Source organism: Rhipicephalus microplus, chromosome 6 (genome assembly GCF_043290135.1).
Source record: "Rhipicephalus microplus isolate Deutch F79 chromosome 6, USDA_Rmic, whole genome shotgun sequence".
Lineage (NCBI taxonomy): Eukaryota > Metazoa > Arthropoda > Arachnida > Ixodida > Ixodidae > Rhipicephalus > Rhipicephalus microplus.
The window spans coordinates 7,974,901-8,000,590 of NC_134705.1; the positions used below are offsets into that span (position 1 = coordinate 7,974,901).

At 43.3% G+C, this 25,690-nt stretch overlaps 1 protein-coding gene, 1 long non-coding RNA gene and 3 other non-coding genes across 11 annotated transcripts in view; all 5 read right to left on the bottom strand.

Annotated features, from left to right (window-relative positions):
• Positions 1-9,469, bottom strand: part of LOC119167752 (uncharacterized) — a 39,482-nt gene extending 30,013 nt beyond the window's left edge. For 4 of the 7 annotated variants that reach the window (XM_075865780.1, XM_075865778.1, XM_075865783.1 and 1 more), the window contains exons 1-5: positions 8,672-9,469; positions 7,548-7,631; positions 7,045-7,124; positions 6,516-6,804; positions 2,812-3,026 (exon numbers count right to left, since the gene is read on the bottom strand). In XM_075865780.1, the coding sequence (XP_075721895.1) occupies positions 6,618-6,804; positions 7,045-7,124; positions 7,548-7,631; positions 8,672-8,875 (555 nt within the window). In that variant the 5' untranslated portion in view covers positions 8,876-9,469 and the 3' untranslated portion in view covers positions 2,812-3,026; positions 6,516-6,617. Of the gene's footprint in view, positions 1-2,811; positions 3,189-6,515; positions 6,855-7,044; positions 7,125-7,547; positions 7,632-8,671 lie in introns of all 7 variants that reach the window. The other 3 variants (XM_037419280.2, XM_075865782.1, XM_075865781.1) reach the window with 3 other exon arrangements.
• Positions 1-10,645, bottom strand: part of LOC142765185 (uncharacterized) — a 94,861-nt gene extending 84,216 nt beyond the window's left edge. The window contains exon 1 of the long non-coding RNA XR_012884080.1: positions 10,113-10,645. This is a non-coding gene — a long non-coding RNA (uncharacterized LOC142765185). The remainder of the gene's footprint in view (positions 1-10,112) is intronic.
• Positions 10,646-14,354: 3,709 nt separating this feature from the next.
• On the bottom strand, positions 14,355-14,427 carry TRNAT-CGU (transfer RNA threonine (anticodon CGU)). Its single transcript has one exon. It is a non-coding gene; the product is annotated as a tRNA-Thr (tRNA).
• Positions 14,428-14,816: 389 nt separating this feature from the next.
• On the bottom strand, positions 14,817-14,889 carry TRNAT-CGU (transfer RNA threonine (anticodon CGU)). The gene has a single exon. It is a non-coding gene; the product is annotated as a tRNA-Thr (tRNA).
• A 389-nt stretch (positions 14,890-15,278) lies between these two features.
• Positions 15,279-15,351, bottom strand: TRNAT-CGU (transfer RNA threonine (anticodon CGU)). Its single transcript has one exon. It is a non-coding gene; the product is annotated as a tRNA-Thr (tRNA).
• Between the last annotated feature and the right edge of the window lie 10,339 nt (positions 15,352-25,690).

Consider the following 25,690-nt stretch of genomic DNA (forward strand, 5'->3'; position numbering starts at 1 on the left):
AAATTTCTTTCATGACGTCGCTGGTTAGGTCGCCAAATAGAAGGAAAGGACAAAAATTGAGAGGAGGAGACTTGCCGTGGAAGCCCTCCTTTCCTTGTTCGCATGCAAGCGGAGTGTGCTCGTGCCTTCTTGCAGATCCACTGGCCGCTTGGGCAATACGGCCATAAAACTTTGGTAATCTCTGAAGAGGCAAAGTTAAGCTTACTTATTTCACAGAAAGACGAAACTCAATCGACACGAATGAAATGCTTTTTTATTGCATGTCTTGCGTAAAAAACAGGTACATACACGTAGTGTGAAAGTGTCAATCTATAGATTCAGCTTCAATTTACAACTGACATATGGACATATTGAGCAAACGTTGAAGCCAATATCTGAACCAATGTTAAAATCATCAACAATGACGGATAAGACACATATTTGACTCAATCGCGTTTGTTATGACAACGGGCGTACAAATTGAGTACCAAAGGAGACTAAAGTTCAGAGGCACGAAGAGGCTTGAAGCGATCAGTTCTTCGAGAAAGAACGTCGCTGAAAACAATGTTTCGGCAAGTTCACTTGTCCTCATGAGAGCAACAGCGTTGCCTTGACGAAGAAAAGTTGACTTGTCAAAACACTGCCTCCATCGACATTCTCTGTAATAATATTTAGAAGCATTTAGTCCATCACGTGTATTCGAGTGACATTATTAAAAGTAAGGACTCGCAAAATTTGAAACCACCGCTACAAGAATTTCATAAGCAGGAAGTGGCCTATAATTATTTGACATCATTTTAACTAGTTTCCAAAAGTAAAAGTAGCTAAAACAATGTAGTTGAGAAAATCAAATTTAAGCCTTTCAATAAACTCATTTTTTCGACAGGAGCTTGGCTGCTGTGTTCACCAATCTGTCAAGCGACACAGCACTTCTCTCAGTCCAGTCTGGCTTGCGGAGAACTGGGTTTGCTCATTTGTACTCATGCAAAATCAATACTTGCTCCAATAATTGGTCCAAGTTCTTGTGCTCACCCGTTGCTTTTAGAAAACGCTGAAAAACCTTCACGGAACTAGAAATGCCTGGGTTAGCACACCTCAAAGCCGCAAAAAACATGTGTTGCCCGAATAAGCCATCTTTGACGAATGCATGGTTTACTTGTTCGGCATAGCTCACTGTGGTTCATTCTCTGCCCGTCACAAGTTGCCGTCATTATCTTTCTCGTAGTTGACACGGTAACCGACCAAGATTTTATTTATTTTTTTATTTACAACTTACTGCGGTCTTGAAAAAGACCAAGCAGGAGAGGCACAAAAATTAAGTGGAAAACACATGTAAGCGAGATAGATGAGTGATGTGCACAAAATACAGAAGCTAAGTACATTATACAAAGATATATAGATGAGCTTAAACACAGGTTAATACGACCTTCAGAACAACGGTGATGAGTCTATCTCCCTATTATACATTCACAATTGCGATAAACAGTAAAGCAAGTCGAGTACAGACTACAGTACAGACAATATTGCACGCTCAGAATGGCACATAGACTGAGATGTGAAAACCACTTCAGGCAGTGAATTCCATTCCGATACTGTACGTGGGAAAAACGAATTCTTGAACGTGTTCGCGTGGGCTTGATACGGAAGCAAACTGTGCGTGTGTCGATGTCTCGTGGGGCGTGATTGAAATGGTTGAATGTATACCGATGCATTTACCTTTGTGGAACCAGTATAAAGAGCAAACAGCAGTTTCAGCCTATCGATTTTTTGTTTATCTTCCAGGGTTGAAATGCTATTCGCCAGCATTAGAGAAGTTGGCGAGTCGGTGGTCCTATATTTGTTGAAAATAAAGCGTACAGCGCGTCTTTGCACCATTTCAAGCCGGTACTTATTTTTTTTAAGGAAGGGGTTCCATACGACCGAAGCGTATTGCAGTTTAGGAAGTATTATCATTTTGAAGGCTAGTAATTTGGCAAAAGTTGGTGACGCTTTGAGTTTATGCGCGAGATTCAGCTTCTGAGCGAGATCCAGCTTCTAATATCGCTGAGCGAGAGGCAAGAAGGAGCGGAGGCAAGCGCTACGAACGCAAGTCAATCACTCTTTGCGCTTCACCTGATTTAAAATTCACAAAATAAGGAATAAGAAAAAAAAACATATAAACAAAACAGAAGCTCTTTTGCGGGACGTAGGCTTTTTTGTTTGTAAAAACTTGTGATGGCCAATAAATGCGAACATTCACATCAACCTCACTCCATTCAACCGGATCTCAGGATGCCCAGCAAATTCTACGAGCGTGCATGTTCTTTGAAACGGGAACTAGCACCGAGTTTCCGGGGCCTGATATAATAGCAATGATGATTCATGCCGATATGCCCACGAGTACTCCACCACTGCTAGATTTTTACCACTGTACATGTTCATCATCTCAAACTCAGTTCTATCATCAGTATTCATATTGCGCAGTAAGATAAATAAGGCAGTATGCTAAAACTGTTTGTGAAACTATGATTTTTCCAGATGACTGGTTTCTACAATTTGATATTAGCATGCAAAAATATTAGGCTTCTCTTTCGCATTGTAACCAAAAAATCAGATGGGCTACTTTTGTACAAGTTTTATACAAAATGATTTCATGTTCTAAATTTAGATTACATTGACAAAGATACAGAGATGGAAGCAAATGATTTGCAATGTGTAAATCAATGGCAAAATTATGCTAAAAAAGTAAGATTCACTGTAAGGCAAGAGAAGTATAAGCATTTGTGTTCACGCTGCGTAATATGTCTAAAAGTCTTGATGTAATTATATTTAAATGTTGACCAATAACTGCACCTGTTTTACTGTAGGGAGCAAGTAGGCCCTCTGGTAGTTGTAGAAGCTGCACTCCGGGATGACTTGAGCACCAAGACATTGGAAGGTTGCAGCCACCACGCAGCTTTAGTACAGCATGCCAGCAGCCAGGAGAAAGTTGCCAACTCCAGCCCCACTCCCTCGAACAAGTGGCTGGCTTCTCCACCGGAGCTTGTGAAGTTGCTCGCACACCCCCTCTACAACGACCAGAGTTCCCATGACGCTAAAGTTCAGGTTGCCAACTAATTGGCCACATATGGAGCAGTTCATGAAAAGAGCTTTCAAACAAAATGAACTTTCATTATCTGTGGAGAGGTTCTTCCATTGTTAGAAAACCAGTGCTGTTGTCTTGATGGATACTGCAGATGAATGACCCCACAAAACATGTTAGTGCTTGTGTGTTACTAAATTGCACAATGGACAAGTCACATGGCTTGGCTGAAAGAAAGAAATAAAATTTTCAAGGCTTCATTTTTCTTTGCTAGACATAATATTAATAGAACTAACCTACCATAATGCCATGAAATGTATAGGGGACACTGATTATAGTAAATGTTGTGCAAATAAGAAGAAATTAAGGTGGACGAAAAAACTGCTTGCTAGGAGCTGGGACTGATCCTTCGACTGTTTCATAACGAGTCCGACGCTCTACCAAATAAGCTAACGCGGCAGCCATTCTCTCGTCCTCTTTATCCACTATATATGTGCATTTACAAGTGCCAGCGTGAGTCAGCGCTACTAGCAACCATGACGGCGAGTGTGAAACACTTTTTCTGCCTGTTGGTGTCGCGTAGCACGTGGTGGCGCTAATTAATGCACTTGCGTTTTAGTGCACATATGTCTCCCGTAAAGTGGACGACGGAATGGCCGCCGCGATAGCTCAGTTAGTAGAGCATCGGATGTGTAATTAGACGTTCACAAGTTCTGTCCCAACTCACGAAAAGCCATCTTTTCATACACCTTTATTTTTTTCACATTTACATTACATTCACAACTAATAATGTCCCCTATAGTTTCTTTGGCACTATTGTTCGTTAGTTCTCAATAATACGGCTTGGTTAGGTTAGTGGTAACTTAGACAATTATGTCAAAAAATATAGGTGTTATTATAAAGTCATTCCATTGTAACTGTGAAGAAAAGTGGACGAAAAAATAACTTGGCGTGGGCAGGAACTGAAACTGCGACCTTCGAATAGTGCATCCGACACTCTACCAAGTGAGCTACCACGCCGGCCATCCCCCCGTCCACTTTGTGGGATATGTATGTGCATTTAAATGTGCTAATGTCAGTCAGCGCTGCCTGTTGCCATTGCAGCGAGTGTGGGACACTCATTTTTTGCCTATAGGCATCGTACAACAGGTGATGTTCTTACGGCTGGCAGCTGACTAATATTCCCTGGCATACTACTCAATGGCATTAAGTCTGCCAGAACGAGACCCTCGCTATGAATGAAAAAATTAGGGTTTATTTAAGGGCGTGTTTTTTTTGTTAGACAATACAATGAGAACTGACTGGAAATTGTTCCAAGGAAAGTGTAGGTGGTGTTATTAAAGTAATTGTAATGTAACTGTGACGGAGGTTTTAGCCGCAATCATTATGTTGTCTGTAGCATGTGTTGTGTTGCTTAGCATGTGGGTGCTTAGCATGTGCGAGCATTGCACTATGCGAGAAAAAGTATATGAAAAGCCAGACCCACCAAAGCAAGGCTTCACTTGAACCCCATTTCCTAAATACGAGATAGCCTCGTATTTTTTTTTTTAGACTGACACGAAAAAAGTAAGACTTTCAGTGTCCTGAAAGTCTTACTTGATGGTCTGCCCTTCTTGCATTTCACCTTGCAACTAATCTAGTGATTAGTGCTAATGCTAGGCAACCTTCGAGAAGAGTTGCCGAGGTCAATCAGTACAGTGAACAGTGGGATATCTAATAGGTGTCAGTATCCACTCACCCGAAGCCATTACTTCACCTCCAAAGATACTACTACAATTTTTTATTGCTTACCGTCTCGATTAACTTAATTTCTCCAAGTACTTTTTAGAGTTTACTGATTATAAGTGCACTGGAGAAAAATTAAGTGGCCGATATAGGTAGTGTCGTTGTAGTGAAAGATTCAAGCATAATGTTGACAAATAGCTACAGCTCAATCGTGCACTAGTGACAGTTGCATTCGCGATCAAATCAGGAGGGAAAGCACTGCTAAAAAGCTTGTAGCTTTTAGCAGTCATGATGCAAGGTGAATACCTGAATTTACGGTGCTTATTATTACATTGTTCTGTAGCAGAAATGCTAACGCACCTTCAGTTAACCATTGCAGGGAACCTTTAGGTGCATCTCTTCACAACTAATAAAACGTAATTGGCGCACTTCATTTTAATAATAGCCAGAAACGCGGCTCAAGTATACTATCACAAAACAGTTACTCTATGAGCTAAGTGTAGCATTGTTTGGAAGTCTTATATAAAGTAACTGGCAATGTCTTATACAAAAGAAGTTGGTGTATTAGCACATAAATAATGTGTGAATAGTGTCACATGAAATCATTTTACTGTTTCTTTGTGTCCACTGTGAAACTGATTTGGTGTGGCAGCCCCTAGTATATACTGCGAAAAATGCAGTTTACTCGTGTTTCAGTGTGCCCCTTTTTATTTGGTGAACATATGAAAAGAAATGCTTGTAATAAAAGAAAGCGTTCCTGAACCACAGTGTGCTTTCGTGTGAAATACGTCTTATGCTTTCGGCCGGGCTGTTCTAGTCAGGCATAGGTTTCTGCATAAGTGCCGTACTAATCTTACCGCTGGGCCTAAGCGCACTTACTGCAGGGGAATTAGAGGTTGTAGCAACATCTAAAAATACTGCTGTATTATAGAGCATCATCAATTGCAAATGAGTACCAACATTCTTCGTTGTTGTTGTCTTAGAAATCCACTTGTCTAGCTAATGTCAATAAAGAGGCTTTATAGATGCTGCTTATATACCCTAACCCTTATATAAGATGCACTCATAAAAGAGACAAAGTGGCATAAGAGAAACCAGTGTGCCTACTTTGAAATAAGGTTGATAAGAAAATTTGCATGATTCTTCAATTGCTCCTAAGTGCATGTCTCTTATACAGGTGCTCAACGAGACCCATGCCCTAGGGGCCAGCCCTACCCTCCCTGAAATTTGGATGGAGGGGTGCGTTCTACCAAACATGAATAATAAAATACGGGTTTTTAAAGGCCCTCAGCAGGTGGGCCACTCCTGAAAATTTTCTCGCAACGGGCCTGAATTTAATTGTACAAGATCTTATATGCATCATTAAAAAATCTACAGGTTGCCCTGTAATGCATGAAAGTATCTCGACTGCCTCGTAACATTCATATAGTTTTAAAACGCACAGGTGAAAAAAAAATAAGCATGCACTGCAGAATGGTTTATTTGTGTTCTGGCAAAAATACGTGAACTGTCATGAACTAATCTACAGCGCACTAGCTCAGGCTGACCTCTCTGCCTTCTAATAAATTCTCACAACTACTCTGAGGTGAAATGTTTCAGGGAACAAAGGGGCTTAATTTCCTTTGTCGCAAACATGAAAGGGCATACACAACCACAGAGATTACCTGTCTCACGTGGTGGTTTCAGTATGTGAACTAGTTTGTGAGTATATGCCCATCACATGTTAAAGCTCACTGAATGCTTGTAATACCTGCAGAAACTCTCGCTGCATGAAGGCAAGCATGTGATGTCAACTTGAGCAGCTGGCTTTTCTTCCTCAGCAGGGAAAGATCCGTCCATTTGGACAGATGTTTCAGCAGCTGGATTTTTTAGCGGGAGAAGATTCATCCATTCGCACAGGTGTTGACCCACCGAGAGTCCTGAAACCTCTGGGAGCTGTGGCACTGAAGCAACATCGGCTGAAGCTGCTACTGCTGCTCATGTGATGAAGCACCACACTGTGTCCGTACTGCGGATTCTGTGGTGAAGGCAGCTGCTGTCTGTGTATTAGCGGAAACAAGCACCTTCAGGATCATGTTCACCTGCGTAGCTGAGATGGTTATGAAACACTCAAATAAACAAAACTTCTTCGAATGGTGTCATGCCCGATCGTTCATCATCATGCATTATTTTCTGCTAGTTTTCTTTGTTTATGAGCTTAGGTGTGAATCCTGTAACTGAACAGCTACTGTAAATTTTATGCCTCATACGTGCATTTTTCAACCTTTAGGTCAACTTACCGACGGACCGGCATTCCATGGTCTTCCGAGTTACCACTGTACTCATGGCTGCCTTGTGCAGAGTTTTTTTGTGTGGTTGCCTGGATAGGAGGTGGTGATAATAAACATATTATGTTACACCTGCACTTTTGACAAACTATATTTTATACATCACACAGTTCTTTGTGGCCACGTGATATTAAATGACTTTATACGAAATAGCTTGTGTTTGTTTTAAACAACATCATCACCCTTAGTAATATTAAAATGCTTCTGGTTTTTACGATAACTTTGCTGGTGCCAAGTCATGTTTAAAAGAACTCAAAATATTTTCTCATCTGGGAGCTGAGAGCTGTGGAAATCGAGCTGCCTTATCCGGCATCAGCTAGTTGCACAATGTGTGGCTGCATAAGAATGGTGTTACTGAGTTATTTTCTATAATATGCAGCAATGCTATGCAACACATATACATTCCACTCTAACTTTTGTGCAGTGCCAATGTACACAAACAGAGCAGGACTAACCTGGCTAGCAGAAGGTACCAAGACTGTGCCACACTCTCCGACACTTTTCTGGGGCAGTGTGTGATGCGGAAAAGGCTGTAATTTCTGTAACCGCAGGCACAATGGATGACAATGGTTTTAAGTGTTGTCTTTGCATTTCCATTCACACATTGCAATAATTCCATATAGATAGCATGAATTGTTTTATGTGTGTGTACTAAAAACATGCTGCCAAAAAAATTTTGTATAATACTCAAAGAGGCTGCAGATTTTATTGTATTAGTATAAAATTTACTTCGGCATTTTCGTTTTTTTTTTCACATCTCTTTTGATGAGCTGCCAAGTACTTGTTAGATGTGAAGCCCGCACTTCATTGCGCTGCTGTGATTTGGTGATCATGCATTATAACGTAAACAAATTGAGTATTGCAGTTACACAATTAATTTATTAATTAAGAGACACTGTGGTGCAAATATTTCTCGGCTTCTTTGTTTTCCTGCATAATATGCCAGAATTTAAAGCTGCATGCTTATAATCGGCCCCGTAAGCAGCCATAGGCTTTTTGCATGAATTTCCCGAAGCACAGTCGATTAATTAAACCACCCATCAATCGGCACGCTTTCTCTTGCAAGGCTGCCTTTACCCATATATAAATGTGCATTCACACCGGCAAATAAATGAACAAATAAAGCATATGCGCCACAGTTGAAGCATAAGCTTAAACGCACTTTGTATGCCGGCACTGTGAGACGATTTTCTAGCGCGCCGTAGCACGAATACAACACGAGCAATCGGACCGTAGCCTACCAATGCCGTCGAACACGTGTTGCACTATTTCGGGGCTTTCTTTGAGCTCATCATGTATAACATGCATGCCGTACATTTGAACCTGCATTATACAGCTGGCCCTGCAACGTATACACTTGTGCAAAAAGGCAGCCTGTCGTTTCATAATCGGCTCTGGAAATCGTGAACCGGCGAAAGTCTTTCAGCGTGTATATAATTATTGCGATGTGGACCACATTGCATTGAAAAGACACAGTCATTATAGTTATGATTAACGAAGTTATAGTATTTTCTGAACACACACTTGCAAACCGCGTTTTCAGTGCGTGTCGCATGATCCGGATTGACCGTGAACTTACCTTTTCAACAAGAAGGAACAAAGACGGCAGTGCGTCGGATTTGAGGGGATGCCTCTTCACATCGCCGCACAAGCACGGAATTGCGTTCGTAGTCTTCCAGCTTAAAGTGGCGACCGCATACGCGTAAATCCCTCCGCCGATCTGATACGGGCAATCTGATGCGCTGCAGCCCCTTGGTGCGCCTGCTGTTTTTTCCAGGCACATGGTGTCGTATCTTCCCCTGTCGCCAATCAACGGACTTGCAGCCCACAACGAGGCAAGGGTGATTGATGGTGTCACAGTGTATAGGTGTTCTGTGGTGTCGAATCAACCGCGTGATGCCCACTCGTTGCGCAGCTCACGTCTACATGGAGCGTGTGGGATCCAAGCAGACAACGTTTGCCGTGTGCCGGAAGTTCCAAAGCTTAGTTGTAAACTGCGATCGTCTTCTTTTTCTTTGCGAAAATTTTTTAATCAAAATAAATTATAATGTGTTTTACAAATTGCAAACAACATTCGTTTCCTGTTTATTAGAAAAAAATACCTGCGCTGAGTGTTCTGCACTCAAGCAGATCAGCTGAAAACGATGACGTCAGTAGGGCAGATCGCGTCTCTTGGTGTGTGGGCGGTTGAAAATGCGTTTGGCCGAGTTGAAGCGATCTGCAGCGATCTCGGGCGATTCGCAACTTTAAAGATTTTTAATAAATTACACAGTTTAGGCAGAGAGCTCGAATCGGTCTCTAAATTACCTTTCGGACTTGGCCTACTGGCCCAATGTGTTAGTAAAAAAATCATCAAAACCGTTTCAGAGTCCTTTTAACACGCTCAGTTTCGCTGCTATGCACGTGCACTGCGGAGAAGCGTGAGGTAAAGTCAATTACAAATTGGCCTAACCAGCATTAACATTTTCGGCTTCACAGCTGTGCACTTGCACTGCGGAGAAGCACACAGTAAATATAAATTTACTAAACTGAAATTACCAATTTCGCGCTCACTGCCTATGTACGTGCGCTACGGAGAACAAAGGTGTTTGTTCTTTCAACGCGCTTGAAGCAATGATTGTTGTTTTCTATGAGTACTAAGCGCAGTACAGTTCCACAAAAGCGTGCGCATGTATAATTTAACATAATCATTTGGGGCCATTACAATTACACCAGCGTTATTCTCCAATCCTAAATGACCAACGAGAAACACAGTTTACTTTCACCATATTCTCGCATATTAGCGTGATTAGAGGATGACTCGTAGCAAGTTACACAATTTTTCAGGATGCTATAACAGGCGCCAAAGAATTGAGCACTTTAATGCTTATATACATTGGAAGCCTCTGGGAAAGTATTTTCGAATCCCGGCAGCATAGCTCTTTATTATGTCACGCTGTCTGATATGAAAGGTATTTCTGGCCATTACATATTGTATAGCGATCAACTGCGCAGAGGACAGCTAAACACTTGCTGCTTACCTTTCGTGGCAAGGTAGCGCACTGCAGCTCGCTACGTCTGTCGATCGAGCAAGTATTACAGTCACCCCGGTGTTGACGAAATGGCTACGGGACAGTGATTTGCGTGCTACGTTGTCTACTAGAGAGCTGTACGATTCGCGGAGACAAAGCATGGTGTAAGAAAAACTTCACTCGAGCAAGGCCAGAGAACAGCAGGGCGCGAGCTTGAGACAGCAACACGCCAGCGCCTGCGAATCTTGCTTGCTTGCTTGCTTGCTTGCTTGCTTGCTTGCTTGCTTGCTTGTTCCTTTCTTTTGTGGCTCTCACCCACTAAGGGGAAATGGCCAAGAAGCCGGTGGTTAATGCAAGTCAATACCTTTAGGTTTTCTAGACTAGGGGAATAGGAATACATTGTTTTTGACTGTGAAATTAATTTGGCGCAATGTAAAAAGGGGGGAGGAGAGAAATAAAAGAATTTGTTGAATATCTGAGGTGAAATCGTTCTATGAATTTCTTCTGAAGGTGAAATCATTGCAGTGAAACTGCTAAATAATAAATGGTAGATTGGCTAGTAAAATTCGAGAGCTGATCAATGGCTCAGCAAGGTAATCTTCTTGTGTTATATAGTAATTCGCAGAGAGCCCCGCAGATGTTCCTGACGCTGTGTCCCAATGAAGCAGCCCCAAAAGACAAAATATTAGGAGTAGTAATAGATATTCCTAGTTTTTTTTATTAAAATTTGGAAGCAATTTTTTTCTTTGATTTTTGAAACGGTGACTTGTGATAAGAAAATGGTCGATATGTTCAGGTTCATTACAGCTTGAGCACAGAGGGGATGGCATCAGACCAGACCAATTTAAGTAGAAATTAAGAGGTGGTACACGGCAACGTAATTTTGTTACAGAGACTTCCAATTTACGTGTGGGACACTATTTATTATTCGATGTGAAGTGCAGGTGCGAAAAATCTGGATTCGGTATCGTAATTTTTTATGAGTCTTCAAGAAGGGAAAGTTTTCTAAACCTCGCTGCTGGTACATAAGCTGTAGGAGGCATGATTGGCACAATGGGAAGATCAAGGGATGTTCGCGCGAGTGTGTCAGCCATCTCATTTGTAAATAAACTACGATGGCCTGGTACCCATATCATTCGCACTAGACGAATGTTTCCTGGGATTAATGATTTAAAATTTTCTAGTACTGCTGATGCCGACGACAATGATAAAATGAACACACGAAATACGAGTCAGTCACTATCACAGCTGTCGAATGAGTCACAGGAAGTTTACGAATAGCTAGTATAACGGCCGTTAATTCCACTTCAATTATTGGTGTATAATCTGGCAGGCGTAATGAAAATGACCAGAGTAATGAGAGAGAAAAAATACCCACACCTGCATTCTCGTCCTCATAGATGCATCCGTTGCAATCAATATATTAGTACCTAATTGAGACAGGTGGTGTTCTAATACATCAATCAAATATTTAGAGTGCAAGTGTTTAGCATTCATGGGGAAGATATCGTCAAATTCTGTTTGCACTTGGCCGATTGGTTTGTCAGATGGTGTGATCTCGAATATATTAGCATTTAAAGCATCTAGAAGTGTTCGAAGAAATAGCACATGCTGTTCGACCAATACTCATTGAAAAAGACACCAGGTTCTCTAAAGAATACAAACTGTCACCTTCTTAAAGTGGATTCAGAAAATTTTAAATAAGTTTTGACTGTTAAAATACGGAATCTGCAAGCAAGGGTGGATATCCGAGTTTTTTTTGATACAAAACATTGTTAGCTGTGAATTTTGGCACACCCAAACAACTTCAAAGGGCTTCCCGCTCAAGGAGAATCAAGGGGTTTATCTAAGGACAAAGGCATGAACTATCGTCTTTCTCGATTGTACCTAAACAACACGACGCAAACGTTCTTGGGCATGCATAAAACGAGGGCTACTTTTTTGTAGGCAACATTGTACATCACTTTTTTGCTGGCAACATTGTATGCATTGTTACAGTGTACTAGAAGGTGCCAGTGGAGCGAACGAGGCGGCCGCGCCGCATCTTGGCTGATTCTCCGGCGGGTGACAGTAATGGTGGTGCTGTAGCTTCATGGTACTGAAGATCGCGGCAGTGTCTGCATTGGGAGCACGCGCGCCCGATCCTGCCAAAGTGTGTAATTCCTCTTTTTCAGCCCGTTTAATGCGCTTCTGAGCCTTTATCAGTGAGCGAACCTGCTACGCACCATGGTGCACGATGCAATTTCGACGTGCCATGCAGGCACGCTGAAATTGCGTCGATACAATCACTGTTTCAAGAGGCTGCCGACCCAGAAAAAAAATGTCAATCAAAATTTTCATGGATCCGCCTAGCTCCCGACTCAATCAGCAATTTGGGCTGTGTTACATAATAGGTGGCTACTAGCGAACTACAAAGAGAGAAGAAGTATCAAAACTATGATTAAATCATGCGCTCGTTTTGTCAGCAGTCTCTGCGATATCCAGAGCACAGTGTTCCTCATATGAGCCTAAATGCGCTCTATTGTTTCACGAGAAACCAGAGTGTAAGTAACGTTGTCACAAAATTCATTGGTGGGCTCTTTTTTATCATGCCCGTTTTGTGCAAGATAATTGTTGCTTTCCAAAAGGCTTATTACATAATAAACTTATTAAAAAGAACACTCAAACAATAAAAAGTGCCAATTGTATATATGCCCATTTGTTAATCAGCGTAAATTCATTGTAACCAATTCTCATTTTGTATGAACAGCTTAAATTGGGCTGCTTTCCAAATATTCCATTCGTGTAATGCCTTTGCAAGCGAGCAAGTTTATGACGATGTTTTGTATTATAAGCGTAGTTGTATTAATAAGCGTGAAAAGTGTAGGCAGGTAGTGGGGATCTTGTTTTGAGAAATTTATCTTCCTTTTAAATGTACACAGTAAACACACACACATGCACACACACACACACACACACACACACACACACACACACACACACACACACACACACACACACACACACATATATATATATATATATATATGTAGTGGGAGTAAAGATTCAATGGGCCAGTTAGTCTTTGTGAAGGTATGGGATATGGCACAACGGGAACGTTGTCAACAAGGATAAATATATTTATTTCCCAACAGTTTCGGGAGGGATCCTCTCTTCATCTGGGGATGAGTTATACTGACATGAATTTCCAAACTTCGTTGCTGCCGCGTCCCTTTCGCCTTGAAACATGTTTGCGAGAGTGAGAAGGAACTAAAGAAAGAAAGAAAGTAAAAAAAGAGGAAGATACCACTGTCAACACTGAGAACGAAACCAACTCTCCGTGTACGTCCACATACGTTTCTTATCACGTGCTGTTCAGTTCTCCACGTGTGTCGGGCCACCCAAGATTGTCGCCGCGGTGCCGGAAGGGTCCATGACGGCGTGCGTAAAGAAAGGGTTTCCCCGTATTGGGTCGGTCGGCGTGCGTAAAGGAAGGGGTTCCCGTTAATGGATCGGTCGGCTCTTTTTACCTTTAATGTTCATCCGTTTAAAGGTAAAAGGTAAATATTAAAGATTAAAGATTAAAGGATTAAAAGATTTAAAGATTAAAGGTAAAAAAAGCCGACCGACCCATTGACGGGAACCCCTTCCTTTACGCACGCGGACCGACCCATTACGGGGAAACCCTTTCTTTACGCACGCCGTCATGGACCCTCCCGGCACCGCGGCGACAATCTTGGGTGGCCCGACACACGTGGAGAACTGAACAGCACGTGATAAGAAACGTATGTGGACGTACACGGAGAGTTGGTTTCGTTCTCAATGTTGACAGTGGTTCTTCCTCTTTTTTACTTTCTTTCTTTTCTTTCTTTTTCTTTTTTTCTTTCTCCCCCCCCATTTTTTTTCTAGCTCCCTCTCACTCTCGCAAACATGTTTCAAGGCGAGAGGGACGCGGCAGCAACGAAGTTTGGAAATTCATGTCAGTATAACTCATCCCCAGATGAAGGGAGGATCCCTCCCGAAACTGTTGGGAAATAAATATATTTATCCTTGTTGACAACGCTCCCGTTGTGCCATATCCTATATATATATATATATATATATATATAAGGGAAAGAAGTGTATACCTAAGGGCTCGTTTTTCCGTGTTTTAACACAATATTAATGAGATATAACAGACAGTAATGCCAAGGAATGTACAGGGGAAGTTATTAGAACCAATGGAATGTAAATAAGAAGAAAGAAGAAAGAAAAGTGGATGAAAAAATTACCAACTGTGAGCAGGAATCGAACCTACGACCTTCGAATTACGCGTTCGATGCTCTAACCACTGAGCTATCACAGCGGCCCTCCCTCCATCCACTTTTTTGGGTTTATCTGTGAATTTAGAAGTAGGAGCGACAGTCAGCGCCATCTATAAGCCAAACAACGAGTGTGAAAACACTCTTATGCGCATGTTTGGCGTCACGTAGTACGTGAACTTATTATGAGCGGGCAGCTGATTAATTGTCCCTCTTATACAACCTAAACACACCAAGTCTGCCAGTACGAGACCCTCGTTCAATGAAATAAGGGAAAGAAGTGTATACCTAAGGGCTCGTTTTTCCGTGTTTTAACACAATATTAATGAGATATAACAGACAGTAATGCCAAGGAATGTACAGGGGAAGTTATTAGAACCAATGGAATGTAAATAAGAAGAAAGAAGAAAGAAAAGTGGATGAAAAAATTACCAACTGTGAGCAGGAATCGAACCTACGACCTTCGAATTACGCGTTCGATGCTCTAACCACTGAGCTATCACAGCGGCCCTCCCTCCATCCACTTTTTTGGGTTTATCTGTGAATTTAGAAGTAGGAGCGACAGTCAGCGCCATCTATAAGCCAAACAACGAGTGTGAAAACACTCTTATGCGCATGTTTGGCGTCACGTAGTACGTGAACTTATTATGAGCGGGCAGCTGATTAATTGTCCCTCTTATACAACCTAAACACACCAAGTCTGCCAGTACGAGACCCTCGTTCAATGAAATAAGGGAAAGAAGTGTATACCTAAGGGCTCGTTTTTCCGTGTTTTAACACAATATTAATGAGATATAACAGACAGTAATGCCAAGGAATGTACAGGGGAAGTTATTAGAACCAATGGAATGTAAATAAGAAGAAAGAAGAAAGAAAAGTGGATGAAAAAATTACCAACTGTGAGCAGGAATCGAACCTACGACCTTCGAATTACGCGTTCGATGCTCTAACCACTGAGCTATCACAGCGGCCCTCCCTCCATCCACTTTTTTGGGTTTATCTGTGAATTTAGAAGTAGGAGCGACAGTCAGCGCCATCTATAAGCCAAACAACGAGTGTGAAAACACTCTTATGCGCATGTTTGGCGTCACGTAGTACGTGAACTTATTATGAGCGGGCAGCTGATTAATTGTCCCTCTTATACAACCTAAACACACCAAGTCTGCCAGTACGAGACCCTCGTTCAATGAAATAAGGGAAAGAAGTGTATACCTAAGGGCTCGTTTTTCCGTGTTTTAACACAATATTAATGAGATATAACAGACAGTAATGCCAAGGAATGTACAGGGGAAGTTATTAGAACCAATGGAATGTAAATAAGAAGAAAGAAAAGTGAATGAACAGATAACCAGCCGTGCGCAGGAATATATATCTATATATATATATATATAGTCTAGTAGATCCTCCGTGAGCGGTCAACACGTGGTTTATTTTGACGTTTCGGCCTAGAGTCTGGCCTTCATCTTGATGAAGGCCAGACTCTAGGCCGAAACGTCTATATATATATATATATATATATATATATATATATATATATATATATATATATATATATATATATATATATATATATATATATATATATATATATATATATATATATATATAGTAATGAAGAGAAAAGAGACAATACCCGATCCTGGGTCAGCTGTTCTTTGTTTGTTTGTTTCCTTGGGCTGATGGCTCATACCCACTCAGGAGGATTGGCGAAGAAAATGTAGTGCAGTTTTTCTGTGATAATTTAAATTAAACTATGTGTAATGAATTTGTATTATAATACGACAAATTTAAGGAAAACCACATAAAAAGAGAGCAAACGAGAGAAAAAAGTAGAAAAGTCAAGTTGAGCAATTTTGAGACTTCGGGTGTTGTGATTACCACTCAGCTGCGTTTACTTCACTTTGCCATGGGGAGTAATAAATAATGATTATTTGGTTGAAGATCACAAAGGTATACGCTTTATTGCCTGAATATAATTGCAAACGGCATTGAAAGCATCCCTGTGGCAATGTTTCAAAACTGAGGCACCAAAGCTTAGCGCAGTTTCCGCCGTTAGTGTAACGCCTAATTTCAGAAATGGAATAACTGGTAACCTCTTTCGAAGTATGCGTAGCGGCGACAATACAAAAAATAATGTTCTAGTGATTCCATTTCTCCGCAGAATGCGCAGAGGGGTGATGTTGTCTGACCAGCTCTGTTGTTGACTACCCCGCTGACCGGCGGGAACTGCGGGCGCATGAAAGAGAGCCGGGAAGTGCAGAATGGGGTGTTGTTCTTTGAACGTCGCCGTGACGTTTGATCCTTTGAACCTACGGCGTCTCTACTTTAGGCATATCTGTTTGTTGCTGGTTCCCAGATATCATGTCTGCAATTATCAGTTATTACATCATAAAAATGTTCATGCCTGCACGTGCGGTGAATGATATGATCTGCGCATGTCCTCCAAGAGCCTATACATTGTGAATGCTTCGTGAAAATAAACTCAGTTGTGAGTTGGCGCTCTATCTGTCTGTCTTTTTTTCTCTTGGTCAACCTTGCGCCTCGTATTTCAGCCTAATATGTACCAACTAGCCCAACATAACGTACTATTACTTCGATGTAGTTTACTACTCCAAGAGTACCAGTTCACCATTACGCATATTAAGGATAGCGAAAACATGGGAGCCGATTACTTGAGCCGGATATAGTTCTTGAGGTCTGGGGAGCATGTTATTTTTTTATTCCTTTCGTCGTTTGTTTTCTGTTTGTATGTGCGTATTTCATTGTATAAGAAGTGTATTTTGAGATATTTTCTTTTTGCTTGGTGCATTGGTTGTTTGTTGGTTGTTTTTACAAGTTGTAATGCACATTGAAGGGTTTCACTACAGTAGAGGAGCACACCTGTTCCGTTTTGTTTCGTAGTATACATTCGTGCAGTGTACTCTGTATTGAAGGCTGCCGTACACGGCTATTTATTTTTCTTGTTTGTATGGCACATTGATAATGTTGCGTGTAACTGAAGCTGGTACTCCAACAATTGTTTTTTTCCCTTTTGTTGTTACTTTGATACACTCTGCCAATTTATGTTGTGTATGAGAAAGGCAGTCCTCATGTCTCCCTTGTTGGTGGTGTTTTGTTCCTTGTTGTCACAAAACTCCCCTCCGTGTGAGCAAATGTTATGAATAACATTCTGAAAGTGGGGGGCAATGTCACGGACTGCCATTTTTGCGACTCGGCGTCATGGCAATTAACGGGTGCTGTACTACCGCGCTGTGGGGCAATGTCACGGACTGCCATTTTTGCGACCCGGCGTCACGGCGATTAACGGGCGCCGTACTACCTCGCTGACCGGCGGGAACTGCGTGTGCATGAAAGAGAGCCGGGAAGTGCAGAATGGGGTGTTCTTCTTCGAACGTCGCCGCCGACGTTTGATCCTTTGTACCTACGGCAGCATCTGCAGGGTCGTGGAAGGCCGCGATGTACCCTGAACAAGGTTTAGACTACGGGACGCACCGGCTGAGAGCTAAACAGTCTGACCGTTTCCACGGGAAAACTTCAGGTGGCCAAGCCGTATGACAGCACACCAACAGGTTGTCACTCTCGCTAGGTGAGGGCCCTCTCTTAATTAAAAAGGGGTGGGGTCAATATATTTTTGGGCGGAGTTTTCAACAATGAAACGCGCATGATTGGACCCATGTAGAGGTCTCTTGTCCCCAAGGAAGAGAGCGAGGAGACACGAGGGAGATTTGAGCGCAGGATTTTGCCCTGCTAGGCACGCTAGTCGCTGACCAACATGGTTTAGAAACAGATCAACAAGTGTCTCTTGTAGAAGTTTTTAGTGTGGCTCTGTATCGGCTGGCCACCTAAACTTAGCCGTTCGTCTAGTTGTGATGCGATATTAACGTCTGCAACGTAGACATCGTGACTTCGCCTCGAGTTAGCTCAACCTACCCGAGGTCACCCGCAAGCACTAGCCTCCCGGAGCCACCAGCGTTGCAACACCGCCGACATCGCAGTCATGCCAGAACTCTCTTCGACTTCTCGCATCCTATCGTCGGGGACGCAACGCTGCCGGTCATCACACGTATGCCTTCACCTTCTCCTCCGTAGTTCTATTGTGGTTAGTTTTTGTAGTTTGTAATAGTTCTCTCTCGTAAGCTGATTTGTTGTTTTTATATGTATTTTTTAGTTTTACCAAGTGTTGATGTATTTTGTTAGTTGTATTGAAGTGTTGTACTAGATCCCGTGTGCGGCAATATCACTAGAGTAAAGTTTGTTTTGTTTTCTCACATCTCTGATCTCTTCACTGTCTCTGCTTGCGTACGGAACCAACTAACCTGCTGCCATTCCCGTCGCCGACTTCGCGCTGGCGACGCTTGAGGGGCAGCTTGTAACAGAAAACTGGCGTCCGCGACGAGGACGTTCCGTAAAAGAGTAAGACAGTAAGGTGTGAACGAGAACCGTGCGGACAGCGTGGTGGTAGAGCCGCACAGTTGAAGCGGTTGCATGCTAAATATAATTGCGCTGTTTTTATAGTGGCATTATAGGGACAGTTTGCAGTATGGAGGGTATGGATTTTGATAAGTGGATCGCGCATGGTAAACAGTTAGGCCTCGAGGGCGACGAACTGAGACAATGGGTTAAGGAGCTGCAGGAACAGGCGTAGGCGTTAGCCAGAGAAGAGCGGGCACTGGCTCGGGAGGAAAAGGAAAAAGAAAGAGAGAGAGTGCAAAGAAAAGGAGAGAGAGCGCAAAGAAAGGAAGAGAGAACGCGAAGAAAGGGAGAAAGAACGAGAAGCGGCAAAGGAAGCGGCAAGGGAAGGCGGAGAACAGGAAGTGCAGTTACTGCAATTAAACATTCGCCTCAGTGAGAGTAGCAGTGTGAGCCGATCCAGCAGGGAGCACGGCGATGCCGGGGAGGAGCCAAGTTTGAGAATACACACAGGTAGACTGTTCGTCACCTTTGACGAAGGAAGGGACGACTTAGATGTGTTTATACGCCAGTTTGAGAGCATCGCCAGAGGGCAAAAGTGGCCTGAAAGCCAATGGGCGACGGTGCTTTCGACATGTCTTACAGGAGAGGCGCTAAGCGTTCATGGCAGGCTACCGCCTACAGATGCAGCGGACTACACTAAGGTTAAAACTGCCCTTCTGAAGCGCTTTCGCTTCACGGCGGATGGGTTCCGAACAAGTTTAATAAGGAGAGGCCAGTAGGGGGTGAAACAGCAACACAGTACGCGGCTCGCTTAAGACATTACTTTGATAGATGGGTTGAGCTGTTTAAAACTGAGACAGAATTCGAGTCCCTCCTCGCATTGTTGATTAGAAAGAGGTTTTCGCATGAATGTGGTTCAAACCTGGCATTATATTTGAAAGAAGAGAGGGCGGAATCCCTGAGAGACATGCTTGAGCAGGCAGACCAGTTTTTGGAAGCTCAGGGTGTAGCAAGCCTAGTGAAAACAAAGAAAGATGGTTTCATAACGGACGAGAAGGGGAAATACGAGAAAAGAGGCAACAGCCAAGCACCACTACCACGGTGCTATATTTGCAATCGTGGGAATCACCCGCCGCACGTGTGTCGCAACAGACCTGCCGCTAATGTAGCCATCGTCTCCTTCAAGTGTGGGAAAAAAGAACATAGGGCAAACGACTGCCGGTCAGGAGCAACTAACTCACTCCAGGCGTCCTGCATCTGCGAACCAAGGGAAACGCGTGAGGATCCCATATGCGACGGGTATATCGAGCTTAGGAATGGCGAAAAAGTCCCCTTCGTCAACGCCGTAAGTGTGACACCGCCAAAAAATCTGGCCGAGAACCTACCAGTGGCCACAGGGACCCTCCGAGGCACAGACATATCAGTGTTGCGGGATACGGGGTGCAACACAGTAATCGTGCGGAGGAAGTTAGCGAAGGAAGACGAGCTGACAGGTACAAACAGACTCGTCTACTTGGTTGACGGAACAGCGAGGATGCTGCCCGAAGCACGGATTGAGGTTGACACCCCCTACTTTACTGGCAATCTGACAGCACTATGCCTGCAAGATCTACTGTATGACCTCATTCTGGGCAATATCGATGGCGTAAGACCTCCTACTGGTCCCCGAAAGGAGGCTGAAAAACCTGTCTCGGCAAATGAGTTGGAAAAAGCTGGAGCACGGTACACGAAGCTGTACAATCGAAAGGCGAAGGAGCAGAGTTTCAACCCCGGAGACAAGGTACTGATGTTACTTCCCACCGACACGAACAAGCTGCTGCTGCAATGGAAGGGCTCTTTTGAAGTCCAGGAAAAGAAAGGTGAAGCTGACTACGTCGTAGACACGGCTGGCGGCAGAAAAATCTTCCACGCCAACTTACTGAAAAAGATACGTGGAGAGGGACAGCCCCTCCACCAAGGTGTGCAACGTGACATTTGGTGTTGTGGAATCGAGCGAGGACGAGAATATTTCAACACCTAACTGGCTGAAAGTGGAAGGGGAAGAAGACGTGAAGCTTTCCGACAAACTGGACGCTCAGCATATCGGACAGCTGAAAAGAATTGTCAGGGAACACGCTCGTATTTTCTCGGATGTCCCGGGCAAAACTGACTGGGTCCACTGCAACCTCGAACTCACCACGAGTAACCCCGTCCACGTGAAACAATACCCTCTTCCCTTTGCAACGCGGAAAGGTGTAGAGAAAGAGGTGCGGGAGATGGAGAAGGTCGGCATCATTGAAAAATCAGAGTCACCTTATAATTCGCCAGTCATTTTGGTAAAGAAACCCGACGGTAGAAATCGACTGTGTATCGATTTTCGACGCCTTAACAACGTTCTGGTGGCCGACTCCGAACCTATGACAGGAAGTGACGCGGTGTTTGCTACAGTGGGAAAGAAGAAGGATTTCTCGAAGCTCGACTTCGTGAAGGGCTATTGGCAGATCGCGCTGACTGAAGAGTCCAAAGCGAAGACGGCCTTCTCGACGACATCGAGACAATATCAGTTCCGCTTCATGCCATTCGGCATCAAGACAGCGCCTGTTGTATTTGCTAAGTTGATGCGGAAGGTTGCAGAAGGTATACCCGGTGTGGACCACTACTACGATGATGTACTGGTAGCCACCGAGACATGGGAAGAGCACCTGAGGTCTCTGGGACTGCTTTTAGAGCGCATACAGAGGGCCGGGCTTACAGTGCGCCCCAGCAAATGCGAACTTGCTGTGGAAGAAATCGACTGCTTGGGACACCGAGTTGGCAGGGGCAGATTGCGACCACTGGGGAAAACACTCGACAAGATCGAAGCTACACCACGTCCTTCAACCTAGCGACAAGTGCGCGCCTTTCTCGGTTTAACCGGGTACTATCGGGAATTTATCCCGAATTACGCAGAAGTCAGCGCTCCCCTTACAGAACCCGGAAGGGCGAAGCTAACTCAGTGAAGTGGACAGCAGCCCACGAGGAGGCTTTTCGAAGTCTCAAACAACATGTCTCTACGGAGCCGATGCTACGGCTACAAAATTTGCACCAACCATTCGTACTTCGAACGGATGCATCGGACACAAGACTCGGAGCCGTGCTCATGCAGGCCCACGAAGGCAAGCTTCAACCCACAGCTTATGCCAGCCGAAAGCTGCTTTCACGGGAGACTTCCTATAGTACCATCGAACGCGAATGTCTCGCGTTGGTATGGGGAATTCAGAAATTCTCCATGTACTTATATGGAGTACATTTTTGTGTCCAGACAGACCACCAGCCTCTGAGTTATATCCAACAGGCAAAACATCTGAACGCTCGAGTACTTCGATGGAGTTTACTACTTCAAGAGTACCAGTTCACCATTACGCATATTAAGGGTAGCGAAAACATGAGAGCCGATTACTTGAGCCGGATATAGTTCTTGAAGTCTGGGGAGCATGCCATTTTTTTTATTCCTTTCGTCGTTTGTTTTCTGTTTGTATGTGCGTATTTCATTGTATAAGAAGTGTATTTTGAGTTATTTTCTTTTTGCTTGGTGCATTGATTCTTTGTTGGTTGTTTTTACATGATGTAACGCACATTGAAGGATTTCACTACTGTAGAGGAGCACACCTGTTCCGTTTTGTTTCGTAGTATACATTCGTGCAGTGTATTCTGTATTGAAAGCAGCCGTACACGGCTATTTCTTTTTGTTGTTTGTATGGTGCATTGATAATGTTGCGTGTAACTAAAGCTGGTACTCTATAACAATTGTTTTTTTCCCTTTGGTTGTTACTTTGATACACTCTGCCTATTTATGTTGTGTATGAGAAGGACAGTCCTCATGTCTCCCTTGTTGGTGGTGTTTTGTTCTTTGTTGTCGAAAAATTCCCCTCCGTGTGAGCAAATGTTATGAATAACATTCTGAAAGTGGGGGGCAATGTCACGGACTGCCATTTTGGCGACCCGGCGTCACGGCAATTGACGGGCGCCGTACTACCCCGCTGACTGGCGGGAACTGTGGGTGCATGAAAGAGAGCCGGGAAGTGCAGAATGGGGTGTTCTTCTTCGAACGTCGCCGCCGACGTTTGATCCTTTGTACCTACGGCAGCATCTGCAGGGTCGTGGAAGGCCGCGATGTACCCTGAACAAGGTTTAGACTACGGGACGCACCGGCTGAGAGCTAAACAGTCTGACCGTTTCCACGGGAAAACTTCAGGTGGCCAAGCCGTATGACAGCACACCAACAGGTTGTCACTCTCGCTAGGTGAGGGCCCTCTCTTAATTAAAAAGGGGTGGGGTCAATATATTTTTGGGCGGAGTTTTCAACAATGAAACGCGCATGATTGGACCCATGTAGAGGTCTCTTGTCCCCAAGGAAGAGAGCGAGGAGACACGAGGGAGATTTAAGCGCAGGATTTTGCCCTGCTAGGCACGCTAGTCACTGACCAACATGGTTTAGAAACAGATCAACAAGTATCTCTTCTAGAAGTTTTTAGTGTGACTCTGTATCGGCTGGCCACCTAAACTTAGCTGTTCGTCTAGTTGTGACGCGATATTAACGTCTGCAACGTAGACATCGTGACTTCACCTCGAGTTAGCTCAACCTGCCCGAAGTCACCTGGAAGCACTAGCCTCCCGGAGCCACCAGTGTTGCAACACCGCCGACATCGCAGTCGTGCCAAAACTCTGTTCGACCTCTCGCATCCGATCGTCGGGGACGCAACGCTGCCGGTCATCACACGTATGCCTTCACCTGTTTATATCTTCGAACTTTCTCCTCCATAGTTCTATTGTTGTTAGTTTGTGTAGTTTGTAAAAGTTCTCTCTCGTAAGCTGATTTATTGTTTTTATATGTATTTTGTTAGTTGTATCAAGTGTTGATGTATTTTGTTAGTTGTATTGAAGTGTTGTACTAGATCCCGTGTGCTGCAATATGACTAGAATAAAGTTTGTTTTGTTTTCTCACGTCTCTGATCTCGTCACTGTCTCTGCTTGCGTACGGAACCAACTAACCTGCTGTCATTCCCGTCGCCGACTTCGCGCTGGCGACGCTTGAGTGGCAGCTTGTAACACAGACACATTCGCAGTGCTTCTCGCTGCAAGACAACTAGAGGTTTCGTTTTATAAGCAGGGCCACCCGAGAACAATATGCATCCTAATTCTATGATTGGGCATATGTACATCTTGTACAACGTTATCAAGGTGGGCCTCCATAACCCATATTTTCGATTACTTAGCTTGTGCAGTAAGCCTAAAGCCCGCTGTGCTTTGGTAGTTATATACTCTATATGTGGACTCCAGTTAAGTTTGTCATTATAAATGATTCCCAGATATTTTATCGAGTCTACTTGCTGGATGGGTTCCTGTTTACATAGAAATTAAATTGAAATTGGTTCTGGAAGCGGAAACACCAAGAGCGCACTTTTGTTAACATTTAACGATAACGAAATCGACTGCCACCAGATTTCTAACAAGTTAATATATATTATCTTTGAAATTTAAGTTATAGTGAGTAAATATCACAGTCAGCAGCAAAGAATGCGATGTCATCAGCATGAATGTAGACATCAACTTCTTGATCTGTTGGAATTGTGCTCATTAAAGCAATAAATAACACTGGAGATAAGACTGCTCCTTGGGGAACTCCGCGCTTTTGTTTAAATCTAGATGAGGAACATCCACCCTTGATGCAGTAGAATTATCTTGATTTTGAAAATTCTGCCACCCACTCAATAAAATGTTGTGGGAAATTCAATCTCTTTATCGTGTTTAACAATATGAAGTGCTCCACACTGTCATACACCTTGGCTATGTCAAGCGTTACTAAACCAGCGTGTTGCCTTCTTTTTCGCGCGAGCTGTATTCGGCTCTTTAAATCAGCATGGGCACACCAAATAGAGAAATCACTACGAAAGGCGATTTGGTTCGGTTTTATTACTAAATTATCTGCCATCCAGATACTTACTCGGCTATGTAGGACCCTCTCTGCTAGTTTGACCATGTTAGATGTTAGAGAGATTTGTCTGATATTATCGACTGTTAACCCTACACCCGGATTTTTTAGTATAGGAATGACCTTTGCTATTCTCCAATCCTGCGGCACCCATGAGTTTTTTAAGGAGTAGTTAATAACATTCGCGACGTCACTAGGCAATAAATTGAACAGAATTTGAATCATGGGTGCTGCGATACCATCTCGGCCAGTAGACGCGCAGGGTAAATGTTTAATCACGTTGGATAACTCAGTCTGTGTCACTTCGTCAAAGTCAGACTTTGTCGTAGACTTGTGCCAGTTATTTGGCACTACTGTAGTAAATCTGCTTTCCAGACCTTTACCGATTGCCTCTAAGGTAGTGGTCATTTCTTGCGCCGACAGATTATCACAAGCTGCATTAACTGGTGATGGCAAGATTTTCCAAGCTCTCATATGTCGGAACAGTGCTTTCATATGTTTAGGCTTCGACAGGTATCCATAATGTCATCTGTCATATTCTTGTTGAGCTTGTGCCACCGTTCTTTTAAAGCCCGCTACAATTACTTTATAATCGGCCCAGTTTTGGGGGGATTGATTGTGTAAGAGCTGCTTCCAAGCTGCCGGACGTCGTCGGTGCTCTCTTGTACATTCATCATTCTAACAACGGCTATATACCCTTTTTGTGGATTCAACAGTAAACTCGGCTCTTTTCTGGATCTTTTAATGACTGTGTTATCTTCAGTGCTTTTGTATCATCGCTCTCTTCCGAGTGAAAAGCCAATGCTGACTTCAGAACATTCTTAAATTTAGTGTTTTTTACAAATTTGAACAAGATGGAATTATCAGGCAAGAAATTTTAAAACTTATCGGTAAGTGGTCACTGTTGGTGCCACAGTCCAGCACTTTCCAAGAAGAAGTAGTAA